General features: G+C 45.6%; 1 protein-coding gene across 1 annotated transcript in view; it reads left to right on the top strand.

Annotated features, from left to right (window-relative positions):
- The window catches only part of GATA4 (GATA binding protein 4), a 53,377-nt gene that overhangs the window by 4,951 nt on the left and 21,978 nt on the right, over positions 1–26,448 (top strand). The window contains exon 2 of the mRNA XM_033403623.2: positions 275–1,370. Within this exon, the coding sequence (XP_033259514.2) occupies positions 755–1,370 (616 nt within the window). The 5' untranslated portion in view covers positions 275–754. The remainder of the gene's footprint in view (positions 1–274; positions 1,371–26,448) is intronic.

Raw genomic sequence — 26,448 nt, 5'->3', positions numbered from 1 at the left:
ACAAAAAAAAATGAGCGTGATCATAACCAGTAATTTCATGTCCAATAACTGGGAAGTCCCGGGTCTCTAAATCGCCCCTCCCCGAGGCTTCCCTCAGGCAGCCGGACCCCACGGCCTCTGCAGAATAGCTTCCCGCGGAGCCGGGTGGCCTCCGAAGCTGGGCCCCGAGAGTGGCGATTTTGTTTGCAGGGCGGGAGAAGCAACCAAGTTTAGGGGAAATGGGCTCTGGAATCTCTGGATGAACTTATTTCCCTCTTTGTCATTCCCTCTTTAGACGCGGCTGCATCTCGGAGGAAAGGAGCCAGCCCGGCCCTCGGCCTTGGAGCCAGCCTCCCGCACCCTGCACCGCAGGCCGGGGTGTCCTGAAGACGGCGGTGCCGCGCAGCGACAGGCCAGGCCGCGTGCCCCCGGCTGGAGCCCCGTGCCCGCGCCCGGGCGCTACCCCGCGTCTTCGCGACCTCTAGTCCCTGCGGTGGATTCGGCCTCTCCTCCACCACCTCCGGGAACAACCGCAAATTCAGTTTGGGATTTTCCTGAGTAAACCAGAGCCTATTGTCTTTGGCTCAATGCTGGATTTAATACGCATATATTTTTGAAGGATTCGTGTTTTTTTTTTAACCTTTGATTTTTGATCTTCATTTTTGTGACAGCCCCTGACTTGTACATTATTCGTCTTTTTATTTTTGTATTATTATTTTCTCTCCCCGCACTGCTCCTTGTCCTGAGGACTCGGACGCTGCGAGCGCGCGGGGCGATGTACCAGAGCCTGGCCATGGCCGCCAACCACGGCCCCCCTCCGGGCCCCTACGAGGCGGGCGGCCCGGGCGCCTTCATGCACGGCGCAGGCGCCGCGTCCTCGCCGGTCTACGTGCCCACGCCGCGGGTGCCCTCCTCCGTGCTCGGCCTGTCCTACCTCCAGGGCGGAGGCGGGGGCACCGTGTCCGGGGCCGCCTCGGGCGGCAGCTCAGGGACCGCGCCGTCGGGCGCAGGGCCCGGGACCCAGCAGGGCAGCCCGGGCTGGAGCCAGGCGGGAGCCGAGGGAGCCGCCTACACCCCGCCGCCAGTGTCGCCGCGCTTCTCCTTCCCGGGCACCACCGGGTCCCTGGCCGCTGCCGCCGCCGCCGCTGCGGCCCGGGAAGCCGCGGCCTACAGCAGTGGCGGCGGGGCGGCGGGCGCCGGCCTGGCGGGCCGCGAGCAGTACGGGCGAGCCGGCTTCGCGGGCTCCTACTCCAGCCCCTACCCCGCCTACATGGCCGACGTGGGCGCGTCCTGGGCCGCGGCCGCCGCGGCCTCCGCCGGCCCCTTCGACAGCCCGGTTCTGCACAGCCTGCCCGGCCGGGCCAACCCTGCAACCCGACACCCCAATCTCGGTGAGTGCTGAGCGCGCGTCCCCGGGCGGTCCGGGGCCGGAACAGAGGTAGTCCTGAGCCTTGTTTGGGACATTTAATTTTTCACAGGTATGCGGGGGCGGGGGCAGGGGATAGAGGGGATACGTGAGTTTTTCCAAGGAAAGCAAACTGGGAGACAGAACCTGGCGGCCGGGGCGGGCGGTAGCGGCGGTGAAGGTCACAGCCCCACGGAACCCAGATTCTGTTTAGTGAGGGCGGGCCTGCCCTCTAGATCCTTTTCTGAAAGGGAGAGACGACTGCAGGGTGGCCCCGGGCGTCGGGTGTGTCTGGGTCTACGTGCGCCCGGGCAGCGCCCGTCAGTAGGTGACTGCGGAGGCCGCCGGGCGACCCGGCTGCACAGTGCTGGGAGCACCGGGTTTCTGCTCCCGCCTCCTCTCGGCCGTTGCTCAGCGTCCTCCGCAGGGAACTGATTACATGGCTTGGGCCCAACATCTGGGCCATTTGGCGGGCCAGTTGGAGGATCCCTCGGGGTGGCAGAAGATTTTGCTGTCGGGGAGTTCACACCGGGAACAAATGAGGGACCCTAACAATGGAGATGGGTTGAACTGGGATCAGTGCCAGGTGGGTGCCTCGGGGCCAGAGCGTGCTGTGACCATGTGCTGGTCGGCGGGGCATAGGTGCCCAGGGCTGCGTTGGAAGCGCACTCCAGGTCGGTGTGCGGGAACGCGGGAAGCCCAGAGGTGCATCTTTATAATGCCCGACTGAAGTGGAGACTTTGCCGCAGGTCCAAGTGTTCAGCCTCGTCCGGTCCCGAGGGCTGGGGTTAGAAATTACAATCGTAATGGGCACAATTTTAATAGCTTCTTTGAATGTCAGACTTGGGAAGGACATCAAACGTGTGCCCCTTGCTCCCATTTACAGATGAACAAAATGAAGTCCGAGGAAGGGCTTCGGCGCTTCAGGCTGAGAGAGAAAGGAAGTGGCAAAGCTAGTTCAAAATGCAAATGACCTCTGGTCCTGTGGAATTTCAGGAAGGGACGGGATCGGGCTTGGATGGAGACTACTCTTGTAGGGGAGGGGAAGCCCAGACTTGAGCAACAAAGTTAACATTTATTGACTACCTACTAAGTGCTAAATCCTTTCGCATTTGTTCTCACTTTGAAGAGTAAAGTCTGTTCCTCCCAGGTTTCCAGTCTTGGGCTGGCTCCGAGAAGGGTCCAGGCTTTGAAGAGCTTTTAATTTATCCTCAGACCCTGGGTGGCCTGGGGAAGATCCCCAGGGGTGTCCGCCCAAATACACATCTCAGGTAAACTGATAACCGTGGATGTGGCGCCGGGGCTTGGAGCTGTGGCTCCCAGTTTCCCCCTCCCCGTCACGGGGGAGCCAGACGGCACCCCCAGAGAGGAGGGCCCGCCCCTCCCCAGGCTCCGGAGACCCTCGGGAGGACCTTGAGAGATAGCTCGGCAGCATCTCCATACAATGGCAGCTCGAGGTGAGCATGCTGGGCGTGGGCCCCTCAGGCCCCACGTTCTTAGAACCCTCTTGAGTTCTCTCTAGAGCTCCCTCTAGAACTCCTATTTTAAAATAGGGAGGAATGGTCCACACAGTTTCACTTCTTCAAACTTGGGGGAGGGGTGGGGAGGTTGCTTCCTAACCCTTGTGATCCTGGACTGAGAATTTGGTGCTTGGTTAGGGCAAAAAGAGAAGTCTGACATCCAAAGATGGGGGGGGATTCTTTGTGGTCATGAGAGTTACAGCCACAACAATGTAAAAAAAAAATAATACGGTGTGAGGAGTGCACACAGTGAGTATTTAGATTCTCAAATGTAACCCATACCAGGCCGGAGGGTGTTGGAGTAAGTAGTGTTTCCCACACTCCAGTGTCAACAGATGGCAAGCCAACCTTTAAGGAGGGCCCCCTTGCTGACAAGTGTGGCCTGTCTTCCTGGCACGCAGTGCTCTGTCCCACTACTTCAGGAAGTCCCACCTGAAGACAGTCCTGGGGTCTGGCCAAGCAGTGGGATTTTCTCTTCTGTACACAGCCAGGTGTTTTAAGTGGTCAAGTGGTGAATGGTTCCACGTTACCTGTGTGAGGGGACAGGAGGCACGTTGAGTTTGTTGGCATTCAGATCTCCAGCATGTTCTGCGGGTGGTACTTGCATAAAAGCCAGTTAAAAGCAGCATATGTACATGTGCTTTTTATATGTTCCTCCTATCACATGGACCCTCCTGTTAATGCCTGGTAGCTTTATCGAGGACCATCACTGACATGTTAACTGATGCTGAGTGATCGAAGGATGATGACAAGTGATTACTGAGTCCATGGTGTTTATTGAGAGCTTGCTGTGGGGAGTTGCCACTGGGTCCTAAGATGGCAGTACAGGGTATGGTATGACAAAGGCAAACCTCGATTCAATTTCGGGTGCCCCTGTGATCTCGGGCAAGGTACTTACCTCTCTCAGTCTCCTCTCTTTTCCTGTATAATGGGATGGTTGTAACTACTTTTACTGTTGTTTTAAATTAGAAAAATAAGGTAACGTTTGTGAAGTTCTTGGCTTGGGCACATAAATGATGGCTATTTGAGTAAATAGTCACTATCATGGCAGAGTGACCAATTTTTCTGATTTTCTCAAGACTGAGGGCTTTTTAGGATTGGGGATTTTTAGTGCTAAACCTAGGACAGGCCCCCAACAAACGGAGATAATTGGTCCCCCTAAACAGGCGTGAAGACAGGTGAGTGACCCAGCAATGGGCTATGGCCATGAGCTGAGAGCAGAGGAGAGAAGACAGAGGTGTACCTCCCTCTGTCTAGGAATCTGGAAGTCTTCACCTGAGTGGTGCTGTCTGCAGTTGGTGCTGAAGGGTAAATAGAAGTTTGTCAGGAAAAGTACCTGCAATTTGGAAAGAAAAACAAAAAAAGAAAGAAAGAAAATGCATGCCCTCATTTACTGTCACACTGTCTGGTACCATGAAATAATAGAACCCAGCTTGGCTTTGTTTAAATGATGTATTTATCACCATAGGTGAAACCACACAGATTAACTCATTCTTCACACAGAAACTGTTTTTAATTTCAAAGAGGAGAAAAAAGAGACCACCTTCATTTCTCTATGAAGTATTAAACGTTAGTATTAACAATAGTTCATATCTTGCCAGAGTTCTTTTGTTGGTTATTGGAATAAGGCAAAAAGCAAAGTAATAAAAGCAAACAGGGGCCTCTGTAGAGCTCTGGACTTAGGGTGGAAGGAATGACTCTGCCTTGACTGCCATGTATATAAACTTTAATTCATTCCAAGTTCAATATGAGCCCTGACACAACCATTGAATTCATGAATTAGGCTGCACTGATGGAATTATGTGACCTTACTGAGACCAGGTACAGAGTCTCACCCATGTGTAAGTGCCTGGCACACGCTGGGCACTGAGCAAATATTTCAGTGGAGATGCAGGAGGGAGTTGCTGCAGTCCTCTGCCCAGGTCAAACCACACACCACGGCTGCTGAAGAGACCCACCGGAGGGCTCTGGGGAGGCGTGAGCCAGATGGGAGAGGGTTCCTGAAGCCTTGGGAAACCACTGGAGCAGTTTCCGTTGGAGAAGTCCCAGGGTGGTTAAGAGAGGGAGAGAGTGTCTCTGTATAAATATCTAAAAGGCAAAAGTCTATGTCCTTTTAACTTTGTGTTGCTCTAGGTGAGCAGACATTAGTTTTGAGAAGAACACTTTTGCACACAGGATTGTAGCTGTTGAAATGGAATGGCTATGTCTTATTCATGCACCCCTGAGCACTGAAAGTGCTTAAGGAGACACCGTGTGGCCATCTGCCAGTGGAGCTGTGCTGGGGACTCTTGCATTTCAAGGGCTCGGGTCTGCCTTGGTGTGCCTGTGAGTTAGCTGTGGCGGGATGATATAGCTGTCTCCTTTTAGAGATCCCGATCACGGTTGTTAACGTAGGCATATCCATTTGTCAGAATTCATGGATGTATACTATTAAAATAGGAGTGTTTTATTGTGTGTACATTACACCACAATAACGTTGATTTTTGTACCAATTAATGCTTGTAAATACTTAAGGCTGAAAAGGAAACTGGAAATTATATGAGACTATGCCTTAAAGAAAATAACATTGTGGTAGATGTTATTGGAAAAGCTATGAAAATATAGTTTATGATGGAATAACAATTCTTTTGTGTAATAGAAGAACAAGCAGTTATAATTTCAAAGGAGTGCAACAGTTTTGAATCATTTTAAGGGTTGATTAAAAAAAAATAACAACACAAAGAAATGCATGTATATCACTCAGTGTTAGCCAGATGGTTTCTTTGAAAGCTTTGTCTCATTCACGGTGTTCTAAGAGTTTGTTTATGGTATAGGTTGGTGGAAGACTCTGAAGTGTTTTCTGGATCTTTTGGGGACTGCTTATCAATTAAGCCACTTGCTTTCAGAGCCAGTGCATTTATGTAGGGAACTTTGTGAGATCAACTCGTCGTAGGGTAGCTTGTTTGGCTAGAGAATCATTCGTCAGTCTTTGAGAAACCAAAGTTGTTTAACTTTTCTGTTACCACCCTGAGCAGGTCAGTCAGAGCTGGGGCCGGTCTGTGGTGTTGCCCTGAGAACCATTTAAATGGGGAAGGTGTGTGTGTGGCTGGGGAGGGGGGCGTAGCCAGGGATATGTCACTGCTTCTAGTGAGATCTGTCACCTGCCCAGGGGTGTCCCATTGAAAGGTCAAGCCACATTTGTTAGGTACTTTCTAAGCACTCAGGTGAAATGATGCACAGGAGACAGCTTTAGATAACACTTTCTTCAGTATCCCTCCCTATTTTTTTTTTTACTTAAACGAGCTAAGAAAACAAACATACTCCGAGGTGTGGGGAAACAGGAACTCTGATACCTGTGGATGGGAGTGTAAATTGGTACAACCTTTATGGAGAGCCGTTTGTGATATCTGACAAATTACAGAGCTGATACCCTTGACCTAGAAATTTAACTTCTAGGAATTTATTCTACAAATATAGAATATATTCTATGGGCATATGTTAGTTGCAGCACTGTTGTGTCGTTGGAACTAATTATTCCAACCAAAATTGTGAATAATCTATATCCGCATTATTAGGGGAGTGTTTGTGTTCACATGGTACAAACAATATGATATCTTGCCAGCATAAAAAATTAGGAAGTTCATTATGTAATGGTATGGTATCCTCTTCAAGACATTTATAAGTGCAGGATGTGTGTGTAGCACTGTATTTGTGTAAAAAAAGAGAAGAAAAGATTATATGCATTTGGAAATATTTAATTTCTCTCTGGAAATATTCACAAGGAACCTGTAGCATTGATTGCCCGTCGGGAATAACTGGAGAGGTGAGGGGAAAGGGTGAGAAAAGGACTTTCACCATCTGTGCCTTGGAACTTTTTGAATTTTTAACCACCTTAACCAGCTTTCATTGTCCTTTCTGTGCTTCTTTATTAATCCATTAAATAACAAGAAAATACATTTAAAATACAGGGAGGTTAAAGTTAAGATTTACTTTGTTTTGTTTTTACTGCCTTAACAATTTTTAAGTGTACAGTTCAGTAGTGTTAAGTTGTTGTTTACATTCTTGTGAAACAGATTTTCAGAATTTTTTTGTCTTGCAAAACTGAAAGTCTATACCCATTAAACAACACTCCGAACTTCACCCTCCCCCAGCCCTTAGTAACCGCCGTTCTGTCTCTATGAATCTGACTACTCTATTATTTTTTTAAATAAATTTATTTATTCATTTATTTTTGGCTGCGTTGGGTCTTCGTTGCTGCGCGCGGGCTTTTCTCTAGTTGTGGTGAGCGGGGGATACTCTTCATTGTGGTGAGCGGGCTTCTCATTGCGGTGGCTTCTCTTGTAGCGGAGCATGGGCTCTAGGCGCGCGGGCTTCAGTAGTTGTGGTGCGTGGACTCAGTAGTTGTGGCTCACGGGCTCTAGAGTGCAGGCTCAGTAGTTGTGGCGCACGGGCTTAGTTGCTCTGCGGCATGTGGGATCTTCCCAGACCAGGGCTCGAGCCTGTGTCCCCTGCACTGGCAGGTGGATTCTCAACCGCTGCACCACCAGGGAAGCCCAATCTGACTACTTCAGATCTGTCTCTATGAATGTGACTACTTTAGATCCCTCATGTAAGTGGAAATCATACCGCACTCATCTCTTTGTGACTGCCTAATTTCACTTAGCATAATGTCCTCCAGGTTCATCCATGTTGTAGCCTGTGATATGACTTCTTCCTTTTTAATGCTGAATAATGTTCCATTGTATGTGTGTACTACATTTTGTTTATTCATCCGTCATGGACACTTGAGTTGTTTCCTCCTCTTGACTTGTGAATAGTGCTGCTGTGGACGTGGGTGTACAAATGGAACCTTTTTAATTTTGAGCCATGTGACTATATTACCAATGAAAAAAACATTAGACCAATTAAATTTTTAAAAAGACATAGTATTCATGAATTAACTTCCTGAAAGTCTCCCGCCTTTTTTAAAAAAAATAGAGTTCTATATTTAGAGTTTATGGATGTACAGGAAGAGTACTTTAAAACATAAATTGTTATTTACTGAATTCGGCTTTTGATTTTTGCTTATCCAACAGGAGATTCCTTTACCTAGGGGTCAAAAAACCCTTATCCTACTCTCAGTAATGCCTTCTGGGAGCAAGATCTCCGTCCACAGTTGTCAGATGTCGCCCCCCTCCCCGAACTCAACCCCACTGACGTGACTTCCTAAGATCCCCTCGTGGGCACATACACTGGTGACCCGTCCTGGTGTGGGTACTTCTCCCTCAGGTTATTTTGGGGCCAGAATGGAAAACCACTAACCTAGGACAGTGATGGGATTGTGTTAGAAAACCACAGTACCTTCTCCCGAGGCAAGGTAAGTCTTTTAGCCAATTCTTTTCAACCTGTCGTTTTAAGACCTTTGAGTTGTACTGAATGTAGAGCTGCAAACGTTGCTGCTTCTGTTTGCATAAGAAAGAGGAAGGACCGCAGGTTTTCCCATTGCCTTGCTCTAGAAGTGGGCAATTCTTGCAGGTCCAGGGATGCTGCTGTTTTAAGATCTTGAAGGGGCCTTTTTGACATCGGAAAGTATTTGTCTGCTGGTGACTTCTTTGACCTCCAGTCCTGCATAAGGTGCAGTTGATAAGGCTCTCTCATGGCTTGGGAATGAGTATCACTCTGTTATATTGACCTTCTATGGCCCATGACATGGTCTCATGTAACACACTCCAGGGAGGATTATTTAAACGTTTTATTGGCTACTATAGAGCTACTCTTTTGTCTCCTTCTCAAGAAGGTAAGGGAAAATAATTTGAGTGGGGTTATACTAGGAATAACCTCTGACCTGTTTTAATTTATACAAAATAAGTTTACAAGTTTGGGTACATTCATGTTTGGAAACCAGCTAACAACTTTCAACTTTTTAGGGATAGGAACCTATATCTTGTACCATATATGAATATATATATATATATATATATATACACACACACATATATACATATATCTATGTGTGTGTGTGTGTGTGTGTATATATATATATATATATATACACGTATTGTGTACTGTGCATATATGCAAGTAAGTTGGATCCTTTCTCGAGGGTCAATGAGGAAGTTGTCAGGTAACAGGAACTTTTAAGTCCTTCTTGAGAATTAGATATTGTGATCTCCATTTTGCAGAAGAGGAAGCTGATGGTCAGAATGATTAATCTGCCCCAATTCCTGCTGGTAGTAAACAGCCCTGGCTTAGAACCCAGGTAAGTCCCACTTCTAGGACCATGCTTTTTCCCTGTTTGCCACACTTTGCATTTGCCAAGCTTAAGGGCGCTCCACTCTTCAGATCCAGAAGGTACGTGGTGTTTGAAGGACTCAAGTAAACTTCAGGAGTTTCTGTTACTCTGCTCACTACCTGCTCCCTCTCCCCAGTGTAGTTTCTCTTCTCTGTTTTCCTGTTTCCCACCAATGTCTCTCCATCTCATTCTGATACTGCAGAACTTGCAATGCCAGGAATCCCTGCCTCACACAAGGTTCCTTTCAGCATCCTGATTTGGGTGTGCGGAGAATTAAAGAGAGATTGCCCAGAATTCAGACCCTCCAAACTAGAAGATTCTTCTTACTCTGGGGGGGACTGCTGGCTGCATAAGAAGAGCAAAGCCGTCTGGCTCTCTCAGACGTCCCTTTTCTTAAGGAAACTAGAACCGTCTTCTCCGTATTCCCTTTTCTCCGAAGGTCGGAGCTGAGAAAGGAGGAGAGGAATCACAGTGATTATATTTTTTAATGAAGATGAGAATAGGGGCATGGATCAAGACAGTGGATAAAACCCCAGGCTGGAAGAGCCCATGGAATTGGTCTGAGCTGATCACAGAAGCCATGAGTGGAAGCTTTCTCGTTTCTGGCAGGGGGCCTAGGGTTTTATCTATTGCTACTCTGTAATCAGAACTGAGCCAGGATATTTAAGCCTCTTATCTGAATGAAGGGAATTTGGTTTTCTGGGCTTCAGTACTTTGCAGGAGCCCCCAAATTGCCTTCATGTCTTTAAATATATATATATATATATATATATATATTTTTTTTTTTTTTGCCAAGGGAGGAATATAATCCAGACAGGTAAGCCATGCCATGTGGTTCACCTTCTGCAAATGGAATGAACGTGAGGATGTCTTTCACTCTGTGTTGAATCATCATAGATGAACTTTATTTCGGAGGATGAGACATCAAGGAGTTACCACCAGAATATGGTGGGAAATTTTGAGGATTATTAAGCCGCAGGCTTTGGGATTCGTCAGTCACAGATTCAGTTTTGCTGCTTAAAGTGGAATTAAATCCTTAAAGTATTTTTTTAATCTTCCTTTTTTTCTTCCTAGTTTAAGTCTCCATTTCTACTTCTAGAAATCCAGTCAAACTTTATCAGCTCCATTCAGTATTGATCGATAGCAACTGGTGAGCAGGTTAATTATAATCGCAGAATAAACGCTGGAGTCTCAAAGTTCACCACTTTTGCAATGTTTCCAAACCCCTCCGGGACCATGCCAAGAGACTCTCATTGACACATTCAGAGCAGGTGTGGGAGTTTGAACCCAGGCAGACAATCGGATCTGATTCAAGACAACTCTTCTTATCTGCAGCTTTTCCTATCTTATGATGTCTGTCATTTCAGATAAAAAAAAGTTCAGTCAACTGAGCTGGGAAATGGCAAGTTACATTTTCTCCTGATAAAAGTTTTCTAGTTGCTGTTTTATCAGATTGGGTTGAAATTGTATGTGTTTCTGTCAAGGTCTGCAATGACCTTTTCAGATATTTTATCAGGTATTAGGTGGGGAAACCTTTTTTTTTTTTTTCTCTTTCTTTCTTTGACCTAGCAGAGAATGACCTGACTTCCAGGATCATAAATCAAACTAGGCAAAGAGAGGCAATAATACAGGTTACCCATCAAAATTGAGTAGGCGGGGGAAAACAAACAACAAATAAAACCTTTCGCTAGCATATAGGGAGAACTTAACTTGACCCGTGGTTCTCACAGTGTACACTTAATAGGAAAATACTGCTTATTTGAAAAAAGAGAATGTTTTCCACGTCAAAGATGGCTTCAGAAAAACAAAGTTTTTTTTTTCAAATAGTATCAGTAAAACTTAATTATTTTTCTTTTATTAAACTCAGGTATATTTACTATGGAGAAATGAAAAACTCATATAAACCAACGCACAGAATTTGTAATCTTACCATCCAAAGATAACCACTGTTAGACATTAATCCTTGACTTCTTAGTTACCATACATATACAGGCATGTGTATATCTATATATTTAAACAGTCATAAAAGTTACTGTTTAGTTATTTCAGCACTGAAGAAAGTTTTCATAAGATTGGTGACCCAGACTGGCTCCTAAAGACTGGTCTCTTAAATAGAGCAAAACTGGGAAATTGACCGAAAGAACTGCCAATAATAAATAGCCGATCAAATGGGAGCGTTGTGTGTAAAAGCATAGCTTTTCAATCTTACAGTATGTTATGTTTAGCCATGTTAAGGCTACAGCATATTTATAAGTTTTAAGTGGTTGCCCCCTTGAAGTGAGGTGACCAGCTGCAGGATGTGTTGATTTCTGAGGCTCTGCTTTGTTGAGAAATGTGAGCAAGTAGCTTTCAACCCACTTTGTAGAAGGGGAGGTCAGTGAGGTGAAAGTGTATCAGTCCAGCACCAAGATCCTGTCCCCTGCTCTGATCTTCCTGCTGTGTGACTTTGGACAACTTATGAAGCCCCTCTGAGCTTGAGTATCTGCACTGGTAAGGTTAAGAAATCAGGCCAGGCACAGAAATAGTGAGAAGGGGTATTTAAAATCCAGGGTCTGGGAATTCCCTGGCGGTCCAGTGTTTAGGACTCCACGCTTTCACTGCCGTGGGCCCAGGTTCAATCCCTGGTCGGGGAACTAAGATTCCTTAAGGCCCACAGTGGAAGGAAGGAAGGAAGGAAAGAAAGAGAGAAAGAGAGAAAGAGAGAGAGAGAGAGAGGGAGGGGGAGGGAGGGAGGAAGGAAGGAAAGGAAGGAAGGAAGGAAGGAAGGAAGGAAGGAAGGAGGGAAGGAAGGAAGGAAGGAAGGAGAAAGAAAATCAAATCAATCCAGGGTCTGATGGCAGTGCCCATGACAATAGTTCATGCTGGCTGTTACAGCAAAGCTACCATAGTAACATGTCACCTTCCTGAGCTTACCTGGCATCCACTTGCCTTCATGCAGTCTGTGTAGAGCAGGTTTCCATGGCTACCTGCCTCATTTTAAGCAATAGTATCTGTGAAATTTCAAGTTTGATGGGCTAATTTTATTTTTTCTTATAAAATACTTAACTACTAAAATGTAAAAACAACGGTGGGAAACCATGGGTTAAGTGACCTCAGAGTTGGTCTCAGTTTGTGGTTCCTTTGGTTTTGTTTTTCTGTTATTAACTAAACCCATTCAGTGCCTAAGGTCCCCGCAGGCCGTGGAGATCCACAGAGGGTAGAGCTCTGTTACAAACACCAGTACCAGACACATCATTTGCCTCATCAGCCAACCAGCCAACAAATATTTTTTTCCTGCTTCCTGTGAGCTGAGCACTTGTTAGGCTTTAGAGATCGAAAACGAACAAGGTGGTCTCTGCATCCCAGGAGCCTACAGTCTGGCAGGGGAGGTAAAAAAATTGTGAGAGTCTGAGTATATGGAGGGCTATAGAGGGGTAAATCTGAGTTCCACGCGAGTCCAGGATGCCAAACCGACAGATACCAGGCTTCCTGGAGGAGTGGACTCCTATAGGGAGTCTGAAATGATGATTAGGAGTTTGCTGCATGGGAGGAAGGACATGGTAAGCTGAGGACATCTCTTGAGTTGGCTCTTCTGCAGTGTCGGGGGGTGGGGTGAGGGGGCCACGCAGCAGGCAGAGGCATCTGGAGAGTTCGGACTTGGCCTGGGGAAGAGAAGACTTAGACAGTGGAGGGGCAGGATTCAAGTAGCATTTTGGATATGTCATTTTGGTTATCGTGTAGAAAGGCTAAAAATAGTGGCTCTTGTTTGTTTTGCTTTTGCCTCGCTCCTGCAAGGTGATGACCGCCTTCCCTCTGCATTTCTGCACCCGTTCCCACTTAGAGAAAGATGTCTGATGGAAAGGAAGAGGCACGCTGTGAAGATGCTGTGGAGGAGCTGTGTGTCTGTGGGTGCTTTAGCAGTAGGGCACAGTGAGGCTGGGCGGCGTGTGTCCAGGCTGAGGTAGAAGAAGGGGCAGAAATCCAGGCTGATTCTAGTTCCCGAACCAGATCCCTGCCCTGGAAAGGATGGGGCTGTGGCTGATCTGACCTCAGAGGTGGGGTCCCACCCTCTTCTTCTCAGTGATTCTGCCCGTAAAGGTGAGGTGTAAAGGGCCAGGAGTGGCCTGAATAGGAATACAGATAATTACAGGGGAAAATACTGTTTATGCAGGTGTGCAAAGCCAGATGCCACAGCACCTCCCTCCCAGGAGGGTTAGAGGTGAAGATTAAGATTTAAGTTCAATTCCTGCCTTTTAAACAAGTTTTTAAGAATATGTTAAATTTCAATCATATGCAAAAGTAGAGAGTGTCTACTCATCCCCCGGCTTCAACAAATGTCAACTCTCGGCCAGCTGTATTTCATCTGTATCCGACCCCACCCCCCACCCCCCCCCCCCCCCCGCCGCATTCCCCTACACTAGGTTATTTTGAAGGAAGTTCCAGACAACTTATCATTTTATCTCTAAATACTCGTCTGTATCTCTAAAAGATATAAGGACACTTTAAAAAAAAATACAGGACCAGTATCACTCTAATACAGTTAACCACCACTCCTTGATATCATTAAATATCCAATCAGTGTTCAAATTTCCCATTTGTCTAATTTTCTTTAACAATTTGTTCAAATTGGGATCTAAATAAGGTCCATATGTTGCCTCTGTTGATGTCTCTTAAGTTTCTTTTAACCTATAGTTCCCCTTTTACTCTCTCTTCTTTTTCCTGCAATATGTTTGCTAAAGAAACTAGGCTTTTCCTATAGGTTTCCCACAGCCTGGATTTTGTTGATTGCATTTCCCTCATTTAGCATATTCCTCTGTCCCCTGTTTTTCGTGTAAATCTGTGATTGGAAAAATAGGCTAGGTAATGTTCAGCAGCCATGGACGGTCATTACCTAGATCTGTTATTTCATCAGGGGTTGCAAACGGTCGCATTCTAACGCTGTCACTCCTCCTTCATTTATTAGCTGATACACGTCTATAACAGTAAAAAAAATTTTTTTTTTAGTTTATCAAATATTTGTTTACCCTGAGATACAGTTTGTATAGGAAAGGCAGGATAAATGCTGGCTTCCTTCACTTTACTCTTCAGTGTTCAAAATAGTGAATTAGTTCCCTAGCATCCTTCCAAGATTACCAGTGAAATAAAAACTTTTTAGTATCATTAAGAACTCATGGATTTAAACAGATATGATGTGTTTTATCCCATGTCCTTATTATCCTGATTGATGTTCACATTGTCCCATCTTTTGCCAGTGGAAACTTGTCCAAATTGGCTCCTGAGTTCTTTTGACAAAATCTTGGTTTGATCCTTTCCTGCTTTCCATACTACAAAATGTTCCAAGCTCTTATACATTTTCTCCTCCCAGACCTGGGTTTGGCTATCTCTCCAGGAAAGCCTGACTCCTTTTAGTGAGAAATGGCATTTGGACACCACTCTTAGAGTTGGCTCCGCTAGTTGTGCTTTTTGCTTTTGGGTTAGTCATTCCGTATAGAGAGTTAGGAAATACTTCCCCCGTCCACCTGAAGATAAGATAAAATACATCATGTGTGGATGCTAATACTTCCAATTCAAATTTAGGACTGAAAGACTTTCACTTCCCTTTATGCATCCTTTTTTTTTTAACTGTCGTAAAATATACACAACATAAAATTGACCATTTTAACAAGTTTTTCAGTATCACTTCAGTTGGCATTAAGTGCATGTACATTTTTGTGCCTCCATCACCACCATCTGTCTCCAGAACGTTTTCGTCTCCCCCCGCCCCCAGTGAAACTCTGTATCCATTTCCTCCTCTCAGCCTCTGGCAGCCCCCATTCTCTCTTCTGTCTCTAGGAATTTGACTATTCCAGTTACCTCATGTAAGTGGAATCAGACAGTGTTTGTCCTTTTGTGTCTGGATTATTTCACTTAGCATCTGTCCACAGGGTTCATCCATGTTGTGGCCTGTGTCAGAATCTCCTTCCTTTTAAAGACTGAATACTATTCCGTTGTACGGATAGAACACATTTTGTTTATCCAGTCGTCTGTTCACGGACACTTGGGTGGCTTCTGCCTTTTGGCTATTGTGAATTGTGCTGTTTGGACACCTGTGTCCCAATATCTGTTCGAGTCCCTGCTTTCATCTCTTTTGGGAATATACCCAGAAGTGGAGTTGCTGGATCGTGTGGTAATTGTGTGTGGTTTGGAGGTACCACCATGCCGTTTTCCATGGCGACTGCACCATTTTACATCTTTAAATCTTCTCATCCACACCAAGAATCTTCATCCTCAAAAACCCCAACATAATTCCTCGTTTGCTTTATGCCATAACATCCATAAGAGTCTGAGGAGACCAGTACCAACGCTAACCTTGACACTCGGTTACTGAAACCTGTTCTGTCTGTTTTGGTCCTTCCTTGCCTTTTGGCTTCGGATTTACCTCCAGTGTTTCCAGCTCTTGGCTTTGGGCTCCTCTGCAACTACACGAGCTGGTTGCTTACGGCAACTCGCCCTACCTTCTGCTTCTTGATGCAGTGCTGCACCCCAGAGGACCACCTTGGGCATCTGGCACGTCATCCGCCACATCTTAGACCTTTTCCCAGTGCTCCAGCGGCCTGGTTGTCCTTTAGGGACCGGCAGGGTTGACACAGTGGGGCCGGTTGTGGAGGAGTTTAGGACTTTATGAATAGAGGCAAACGTAATTGAAGCAATAAATTGGGAATACATACACACAGAGGGGTGTGTGTGTGTGTGTGTGTGGGAGAGAGAGAGAGAGAGGGAGGGAGGGAGGCTGGCATGGAGACAGAAGGCCTCTGGTTCAGTTAGAGGCTGTCAGAGGCTTTCTCTAGCCTGGATAATGAGTGAGTGATGGCAGAGGACATGGAAGGAAAGGCCTGAGACGTCACCAGGCCAGACTGTTGCAGGAAAGGCATGGGTGAAGACAGTGGTATGTCAGCTTCCATGCGCCCCTCATCCCCCAGTTTACATGGGCTGGGGGTGGTCATCCCCCAGTCGCTGGCCCAGAGGTGGCATCTGAGTTTGCTTCCCTTCTCTGGGAATCTGAACTGTTCTTCCACCACGCCGCCCTTCCACTTAGCTGATAATCTCCCGGTGGGAGTGGGGGTGAGAAAGAGGGGATACACGGTAGCAAAGGGGATACTGGATCGAGGTAGGAATCCTGGATTTGAGGCCTCACATCCCTGACCTGTTGTGTGGACCAGGCCAGTGTCACTTCTTCCCTTGTCTGGGATTCCACTTCCCCATCAGGAACACACACCCCTTACCCCCAGTACCTTGATTTGCTGCACTGAAAAAGTCTGGAGGAACTTGTGAATAGGGAGTTGAGTAAACTGTTAGGTAGAATTTCTCACCCGCACGTTCCCATTTAAGGCCTGGGGAATCAGAGGCATCACTTCCCCCTTTGCCTGGTAGCCTCCAACTGCTGGGACAGCCCGGAAAATACCTGGCCCTTCTCAGCGAGGCCACCAAGGAGAGCTGGCAGGCTCTTATTTGACTGCTTTCCTGTGGAGAGAAGGGCGAATTCTCCTGTATTCCAGAGCATCCCTGGGTTTTACTGCTTAGCTTGGAGAGTCCTGGCCTTTGATGCCAAGGCCAAGATGGTGGCAGCTTCTGAGCTCAGCTCTGAACTCCAGAGGCCAGGCTGCCTGCTGTCTGTCGTGGGGAAGAAACGCCTTGGCAAGCCACCTGGTATCTGATGGTCTCATTTTTCCTTGTACCCTAGTCATTCCACAGTGGCTTTTTCATGCACACAACTTTGGTCTCTTCTTCTCACTCACCTGCCTGTGGAAGAACCAGAAGCAAACAAGGAAGAATCAAAGAGATCAGGTTCACACTGCCTCTTGGTAGCCAAGAGGGAGCAGAGGTGGCTCTTGTCGTGAATGCAAGAGAGCTGGGGTGGGCTCGTCTCTCCAGGCAGCCTTTGACTCACCTACAGGCAGAATCCCCGAGAATCGTACACAGCCAGCGTTCTCACTGTTTCCATGGTGCTGTCCTTTTATTTGGATTATAGTTCTTCTAGATTGAAAGTGTTTCCAGGGCAAGAATTACACCTCACTCAGTTTGGAGTCCATGATACGATTACATGGTAAATACTAAGTAAACGTTCATTATCTGAAAAGATAAAATCAGGAATTCATCACAAAGTATATGGCCCCTCCGGCTCATATATTCATACCTGCAGTCCGGGTCCACTGAGACTGGCTGGGAGGAGGGAACAATCCTTTTAAAAGGAACCTGAGGGGGAGGGGTCCAGGGACGAGCATGGCCCCATCATGATCAGTTTTACAGGGAGAGGGATCTGGTGGGACTGGGGGGTGGGGAGGGGAGGATATTGAAGAGCTGTTAGAATCATGCTCAGGCAGCCCAAACCTAGGAGGTGGCGGGAGAGGGGAGAGCAGAGAAGACTCTAGTGATGTGTCCTCAAAGGTAACAGCAAGGAAACAGGGCACCTAGGGGTGGGACAACGTATTGGACATGGTGGGCCAGAGGCATGGGGGAGGGACAGGCAGGTGGGATGTCCAGGAGGCAGGTAGCCAGGGCTGGAGTCTGGGATTGTCACTCTGTTTGAAGCCATGAGACCAGGAGAGAGCCCCCAGGGTCGTGGGGACAGTGACGGGGGGGCTGGGGGGGCCGTGCTGGCCTCCAGCAGAGGTGGGAGGGGTAACAGGTAAGAGATGCCTGACAAGAGGAGCTAAGAAAGGAAGCTGAAAAAATCGACAGTTACGTGCCCTCCGTTTTCACCTCGCAAAACCCACCTGAGCTCATTCTTTGATCCTGTGATGCTCTGCTGAGCCCTCATGGTGCCCCCTTGGGCTTCCTAAGGCCCCCCCCCCTCCCCGCCACCAAGCCTTCACATCCTATCAGAATTCTGGCCCTGGAGCCCGTCTCCCCCTGCCAGTGTATGGAGACTTGCAGAATTTCACTCATCAAGTTTGTCCTTTCCAACCCGTTGAGTGCCCGGATCCACTCTTTTCCCTCCTCCTCACTGTGAATAGATTCCTTGAGATCCTTCTTAGAGAGCCTCTTAAGGCACCAGGGAGAGTTTTGTGTATACGGGTAACCGCCTCTCAAACTCATCATAACAAACGGGCTCAGGAACTCAAAGATTCTCTGTAGAAACAAACTCTCCCGTCAGACTCTGTTTAAAGGGCATAAGTGCCTGTTGATTTGGGAGGCTGGTCTCTGCCTGCCTGAAGTGCTTCACAGAAGTGACAAGACACTCTCCTTCAGGGAATGTTGATATTAAGTTTCCTGCCCTGTGTAAACACATCTCCAGGAATAGCATTAATAAAGGGGACCCTTTTCCCAAGACAAAGCAGAAGGGGCGGGGGGGGGGGGCGGTGGAGAAGGACCAGGAGGACGGATCTGCCGGGCCAGGGAGAGCTGGCCGAGCGCACCATCTGACCAGCTGTTCTCGGTGAAGGCAGAGCCCGTTACCTGGGCTGGTTTTCGTCATAGTCACAACTCTCGCTTATATATCTTGTTGGGACGTCCATCTTTTTACTGTTTGGTAGCTGATGACGGGGCGACGGAAGAGGCTTGTGGTGGAGGGAGTGAGTCTGGCGTCAGACATCCGATTTAAAACTCCAGCTTTATTACCCATTGCAGTGTTCCCCACTTTTCACGTCCGTAAAATTGAATAGAAGCCACTTCATAGGGTCATGGTGAGTAACTGGAATAATGTTCATAATGCCTAGTACCTGACATGCGGTAAGCATCCTTAAGTGTTAGTCACTGGTCACCTGTTAGTAAATGTTCACTGTTACCATTAAACAGATATTATTTCAAACAGGATTTTTTGGCTCCACTAATGAAAGGTTAGGTTGCCAGGTGGAATTAAATGAGGGTTTTGTATTTGTTCGAAGTGGCCTTCTTTCTCAGTATTAGTCTACATTTAGGGACATAGACCCCATATCCAACTTAATGTCTGTAATTTCTTCTATATACGGGGGGGGGGGCACATGGCCATAAGGCTAATGGGGCTTATAAGACACCTGAAGAGTGACTTTTGTCATAGCTTTGGAATGTTTTTTTAAATCCTTCCGAGGAAGGTGGAGCCAGTTGTCTGCCTCCAGCGAGAGCTGAACAAAAGGGGAAAAAACGAAGAAACCACTTAGAAAGGAAGAAGGGTTGTGTGGTGCGTCTGTGGGGGGTATGTGTCCTGAGGAGGCCCGGCTGGGGTCTGTCGCTGGGAGTCTGACAGTAAATGAGAACCCCTTCCGCCTTGAGCTGCTTCAGTGGGGTCTTCCCTGGGGTCCAAGTCCAGCACCACTTGGTTAACATCATCATGGAGGATTCAGGGAATTGTGTGTGCTGAGGCCACCGCACATGTGCCTGAACAGCTCTGTTGAGGCTGGGCTACTTGGGCAGTCTTCCTTCCCTCGGGATCTTGCCGCCACAGGATTTTCCTTTTGTCTTGGCTTTTCTGAAGTTGCTGCTACCTCTGAGTTTCTTTCTGGAAGGCAGAGCCGTAGGAAGACCCTGCCATGAGGAATCTCCCCAGCTGGGCCAGCAAACCGGAGCCGTAGTGGTCGAGATCTCACTGATTTATTCGGCTGTTCAGTGCACAGCTCTGCATTTGTTCCTGATTTTTAGCTTTTGTTTGTTTTTTTTGTAAAGATGAATAAATAATTGATTTAAAAGGGAGAGACACAGTGGCCAAAAGGTGGAAGCAACCCAAGTGTCCATAGACAGATGAGTGGATACACAGAACATGGTGTGTATATGTACAATGTGGGGATTCTGACACAGGCTACAGCACGGATGAATCTTGAGAACATTATGCTGAGTGAAATAAGCCAAAAAACTGTGCATGATTCCACTTACATGAGGGACCTAGAGTAGTCAGAGTCATAGAGACAGAATGGTGGTTGCCAGGGGCTGAGGGGAGAGGGGAGTAGTTATTTAATGGGCACAGAGTTTCAGTTTAGCAAGATGAAAAGAGTTCTGGAGATGGGTTGTACAACAATATGAAAATACTTAACACTACTGAATTGTACACTTAAAACAGTTAAATGGTAATTTTATGTTTTGTGTATTCTACCTCTATTAAAAATAAAAAACAGAAAGAGAGATGGTGTAAAAGCTTAGCAAGTCCCCAACACTGCATACTCTTTGCCTCCACAAAGGTATAAGCAGTACTAATCTAAGAGCTGGTAGTACTATCTCTTCTGAACTTGCTCTCTAAGATTGCTTTTCTGTAGCAGCTTCACACTTTTCCTGAGATGTCTGCCAAGTTTTTGAAAGTTGTAAAAGGACGGGTTGAACTACTAGACCTTTGTCATCAAAAACGGTCCAGGAGCGCTGGGATTCAGCTGCTGCGCTTCAGGTGGGAGAAAGAAGGGCTGAGAGCTGGGCGCTGTGTGGCCCCCAGTGTGGAGAAACTCCACATCTTTATATGTAATTTGTAAATGTCTGCTTGGCCTCAGAGTTCTGAGACTAGAGTGAAAAGAGGAGAAAGAAAATAAAACTAACCCAATAAACAAGGTATAAATTATACCCTGATCTCCATGTGTTTATAACTTGGTTTAGGAACAAAATATAGTTTGGAAGAGAAGAATGAAGTCATACCAAGAGATGTAAATGACACTCCAAGACAAGGATACGAACAGGCAATTGAAGATCAATGTGCTAAATTGCCGAATAAACCCATGGAAGCATCGGGTTAGTCTAGGAAGGCTCGCGACAGGAAGAGGAAGAGCAGGTGCTAGGATGTGAGAAGGATGCTTGTACAGTGAAGAAGCAGGGGCTTCCCTGGTGGCGCAGTGGCTGAGAGTCCACCTGCCGATGCAGGGGACGTGGGTTTGTGCCCCAGTCCGGGAAGATCCCACATGCCGCGGAGCGGCTGGGTCCTTGAGCCATGGCCGCTGAGCCTGCGCGTCCGGAGCCTGTGCTCCGCAACGGGAGAGGCCACAACAGAGAGAGGCCTGCGTACCGCAAAAAACAGTGAAGAAGCGGGTAGAGACTTTCTGGGGAAGATAGCAGAGTAAAGTATGCCTTCTCCCCTTCCTCCCTGAATACTGATAAATCAGATGAAAAGAACCCTCAGAATACAGTAAAAATTTCATCTCCAGTGAAACTAGGAAAATTCCCTCAACTACAGAAATACTCTCAAATATAATGGAAATTCACACCACATCAAGGGGAAGACTTGGAGAGCTGATCCATACCTCTCAGATTTCCAGCCCATGTAAACCTACCTGGTGAGAAAATAGATGAGATGGGAAAGGAAGAGCCAATGTTTTCATTATCTGCAGATGAAATAGTCAACTTTGGTAAACAAATATGTAAGATCACTATGGAGAAAGCTATAAAATTTAAAAGACATATTTTAAAAAGACATGGATAAGTGGGAAAAGGTACTATGTTCTCGGATTGGAAAACTTAGCAGTATTCTTTCTTCCAAATTCCCCCCCACCAAAACAAAATCTATAAATTTAATGCAGTCCCAGAAAACATCCCAACAGGCTTTCTTAAATACAACTTGTCAAGCTGATTATAAAATTTATGTGGAAGAGTTATTGTGCAAGAATAGCCAAGATCGTTTTTTATAAAGAAAACGTAAGAAGGGAGAACTTGTGCTATCAGAAATCAAAACAAGTGAAAATAAACAGGTACTGGCAGAAATTAAGGCAATGATGTTCATTACAGCCCTGCTGTATGTAGTAGTGAAAAATTACTTGCTGAAATACAGCCAAGGCATTAGAAAAGGGGAAGCTATGGTACAAAAAGACTGTCATTAAATGATATACCCTTTCCGATATCAAAGTACAGCTAAACAACTGTGGGAATTATGGATTAGAACATAAATGTTTTATACCTTTACAGTGTAAAACTAATAAATCCTTTTAAAAGAGTGAGATAGATCTGTACTGATATGGGAAAATATCCAACTACATGAGTTTCCATGAAGAAACTAAACTGCAGAAGAGTCTGTGTGGTATGATCCCATTTGCATTCAGGGCAGATGGTACTGTTCTTCCAGGTGTCCCTTCCCGGGGCAGAATTATATCCTCCAACCCTGATAACATAGGCTTGCCTATGAGACTTGCTTTGATCAATGACATGTAACTAAAAGTCACTTGTGCAGATTCCAAACACAGCTGTAAGAGTCATTATGTAGTTCTGACATCACTTTTTGCCTCCGCCATGAGGCTTGTATGACCCAGACAGAGGCTGCACCTTCAGCCTGGGTCTTGGAGTGAAGCACACACATATAACAGAACTGCAGCCAACTTGCAACTGACATGTAATGTGAACAGCAGAAAATAAATCTTTAATATAGTAAGCCACTGAGATTCTGGGATTGTTTGTTACAGCATAACCTAGCAAAAGCTGTCTGATACATTGTTAAACAGCACCAAAACCAAACATAAGTGTTTTCTGAATATATATATTTTTTCTCTTTAATTCATCTTTATCTGTTACAAGTTTTAAAGCAGAATGTGACTTGAGCACTGCATTCCAATTCACAAAACTTGGCTCTGAGTTACTTTTCAAGGACTTTACACCATGTCTAGGTAAGCTTATAATTTTGCTACTCTAAACAGTACTTTTCTTTGGAAAACAAGTCCGGTGGATAGTTACTCCCATCAAGTTGGTTCAGTTTAACATACTAATTTCTAGAAGCCTGGCACATGCAGTCAATAACTACAGGGGATGGAAGGTTTTGAACATGTCTATAACGTGCTTAATATATCGTAGAGATATGTACAAGGATGCCTGTTGCAGCATTTATTACAGCAAAAATTGAAAACTACCTGAATATACATCAATAATGAAATTGACAAACTAAATATGATATGTGAATATAATGGAAAACTATAAAGCAACTCAAAGTAGCTCCATATGTATCAACATAATTAAAACGCAGAAGCATATTAATATGAAAAATAAAACTTAAGGATACAAATCATGTTATTTCTATGAAGTTTAAAACATGCAAAAAAATTATATATTGCTTTTAAAAAAGTATGCACATATATTACCAGAGTAAAAACATTCACGTGAATGATAAACCTATTCAAGATAGAGGTTTTTTTCTACTGAGGGGAGGAGGAGACGGGGATCATGGGATGGATACACAGAAGTCAACTATCTGCAGTGCTTTATTTCTTTGAAAAATCAGAAGAAAATATGGTAAAATGTTAAGATTTAACAAAGCTAGGTGCTGGCTTCAGGAGTCTTTTAATATTCTTCTCAATTACTGAAATATTCCATGTTTTTTAAAAAGTAAATTTGTAAACATAATGTACAGTGTGAGGGCATTCGTGTAAATTTAAATTTATACAAAGCCATACTTATATTGTTCAGAGGTACGTATATATGTGTGTAAGAGTATAAAAATGAATTGGAAGAATATACACTAAATTCAAAATAGTGGTTGGTTAAGAGATACTGATAGGGAATAAAAGGGATTGTTACTTTTGGTACTTTTCTGTAATTCTAAATTTCTAAAAATGAAAATTATAATTAATAACAGAAAATGTCTAGAAATAGAAAATTTGTTAGCCACCGTTGCCTCTGAGGAGTGGGATAATGGTAATTGTGGAGACTTTTATTTTTCATGTGACATCTTTCTGTACTGTTTGAATTCTTTTTTTTTTTTAACATCTTTATTGGAGTATTTGAATTCTTATAGCAGTTATGATGTATACAATTTAAACATAAATTAGGGGGAAGTAAATAAATATATATATGAGAAGAGTTACAATGTAGTGCCAAGTTAGATGATTCAAAAAGTAGGGAGCTAGAAATCATCTTTTCCAAATATTTCATTTTTGAGTTGCGGAGACCAGAGCAAGAGAGGTAACGTTACTGTTGCTCAACATTTTGGCCTCCAGTTGCTTCTGGAATTGGTTCTTATTACTCCCAGCCTTTAAATCTGGTAAATGTAGTTTGTGATATTGAAGCAAAGGCTGGACCCCATTGACATCATAGGCAGAGAGTCCTGAGAAACACTCCTGCAGCTATACTTCTGCGCCCTCTAGTGGTTGGAGGACTTTCCTCAAGGCCACTGTGAGTAGATATAGATATGTCCAGGGGAATTTGGGAAGAGTCTGGTTCATCCTTTCACCCAATCAGCTGCACTTCTCTGTCTTTTTATGTCAAGCTTCCTAAATAAGATTCTCTTTGAAGAAATGGATCTGCAGCTTAAAAAAAACAAGTGACATCAAAATCACTGGTGCAGAGTCATTTATACATTTGATCTGATACTAATCTGGATAATTTTAGAACTAGGAAGGGCCTCGATATGTGGTCTGACACCCCCATTTTACAAAGAAGATCCTGGTCATAGGCGGGTACAGCGAATGCTGCCTGGGTCCATCGCTAGGGAGGGACACTGTCGCCCGGCCCTGCTGTAAGCGATCTTCATCCTTATTTTTTGTTTTGTTTTACGTCAAGTGAACTCAAAGCTAAACAGAGCCCTCCTGACTCTCCTTAGAATCACATTTCATGCGAAAAGCTTGCAGGGTAACTAGGTGGATTAGCAGGAGAAGAAGATATAAAGTGCTGGTGATTGAGTTTAACCTTAGTTTGATTAAATAATCCTCAAGAAAGCCCCAGAGGGGGAAATAGTCCCGTGTACACAGTTCTACACCGTAGCGCTGCTCCCCTTCTAGAAGGCGTAAATCTCCCCTGAAATGCCTCCCTAGCATTCAGAGCAATAAAGAGGTCACATTATATCTCCATAAATCTCCCCGGCTGGCTGGCTGGCTGCTGCCATTCCAGGAGGTGAAAGGAAAGTTGTTTCCTTTTGACGGCCACTGGGCTGGAAGGAAAAGCCTTTTCCCTCCAGACCCATTGTCTTGATCCCTGAGGGAGCTGGTCTGCCAATTTGTTCAGTATTTCCTTTCCCTCCTGCCAGCTTGTCACAAGCTTAAAGAGGGGTTGCAGAGTCAAACGGGCCCAGACTGCCTTGGTATAAGTCTCCGCCTATGGCCCTGATAAAGGGCCTGGCGATAGCTCCCTCTCAGTCTTCCTAATTAATAAAAGGAACAAGGTCTAAACAAGCGATGTGCATGGGTGTAACTGAGCGTTAGAAGCCAAGCCAGATCCGCCGGGGTCTGGGGCCTAAGCCTGCCGAGAAGGCAAGGCCAGGGGGCCCTTGGGACAGGAACCAGGGTGCTCTGAGAGATGACAGCGGGTCGGTTAGACTGAGAACCTGCTTGGAAAATGGTGGGAGATAAGATGCTCTTGTGGGAAATCAAAAAAGGGAAACTTCCCTGCTCTAAATGAAACCTATTACTGCATGAAACAGTGACGATGCTAGTCAGGGCATGTTCATTTACTTTATTACTTTATTTAACCTATAAAAGAATTATTTATTGCAATTAGGAAGTAAATTAGCATAGTTCAGTATTCAAAATGTTCACAAGAACATACAGTGAACAGTATCCCTGAGCTACCAGGTTACAGTCTCCCTGGAAGCAAGTCATTATTATCAGTTTCTTGTCTATCCTCCTAGAGGTATTTTTACTGCGCATACAAATAAATCTGTGTATAGATGCCTACCTCTTCTTTTTTAAGAGAGTGTCATATGCCCTGTTCTGTACCTTCTAATATTTCACAGTATATTTTGGAAAGAATTCCATATCAGTGTGTAAAAGATTTTCATTCTTTATGGCTACACAGTGCACCCTAACTGAGTTGACAGTAGTTCCATATTGATGAACATATAAGTTGTTTTCCCAGTCCTCTGCCACCGCGGAAACAAATGCCACATTGAGTATCCCCGTACGTCAGCCATTTTACGCAAGCGCCAGTGCATCTGCAGGATAAATTCCTGGAAGTGGAATTTCTAGATCAAGTGTGCAAGTGTTTATACTCTTCCTGAGATATTGTCATGTTGCCCATCTCCCTAGCCCCAGGCAGTACCATGTCCTGCTCTCCATCAATATCTGCCTGCTTGTTTCCCCACACCCCCCTCCCAGGGCACAATTAGGTAACTGAGGCAGGCTGGCAGGAGGCCTGGACTCCAAGGAGCCAGAAGCAGCGCCGGACTTTGTCCACAGCAAGATGGGCAGGCAGCTTCTGATTAACTTGTCATACGTCCCCACACTTTCTGGTCGTGCCCCCTGTGGAAAGGACCTTCGTCTTTCCCTCTGTGGGGTGGGAAGAACAGTCTGTGCCATAGTGGATACCTGAGCCCAGAGAGGGCCACCTTTGTGGGAGGGGAGGCACCTGGGCCCACAGTGGAGAAGACACTTTGTCACTGGAATGAGAGGATCATGGGAAACTGAAGAAATGAAGTAGACATCTCTCTAATCCCTCGACTCCTAGGCAGAGATGCTTTTGAAAAGTAAATTAAAAATTGT

The sequence above is a fragment of the Orcinus orca genome, chromosome 6 (genome assembly GCF_937001465.1).
Source record: "Orcinus orca chromosome 6, mOrcOrc1.1, whole genome shotgun sequence".
Lineage (NCBI taxonomy): Eukaryota > Metazoa > Chordata > Mammalia > Artiodactyla > Delphinidae > Orcinus > Orcinus orca.
The sequence above is the reverse complement of the archived record's forward strand: the minus strand, read 5'-3'. Positions and strand labels throughout refer to the sequence as shown.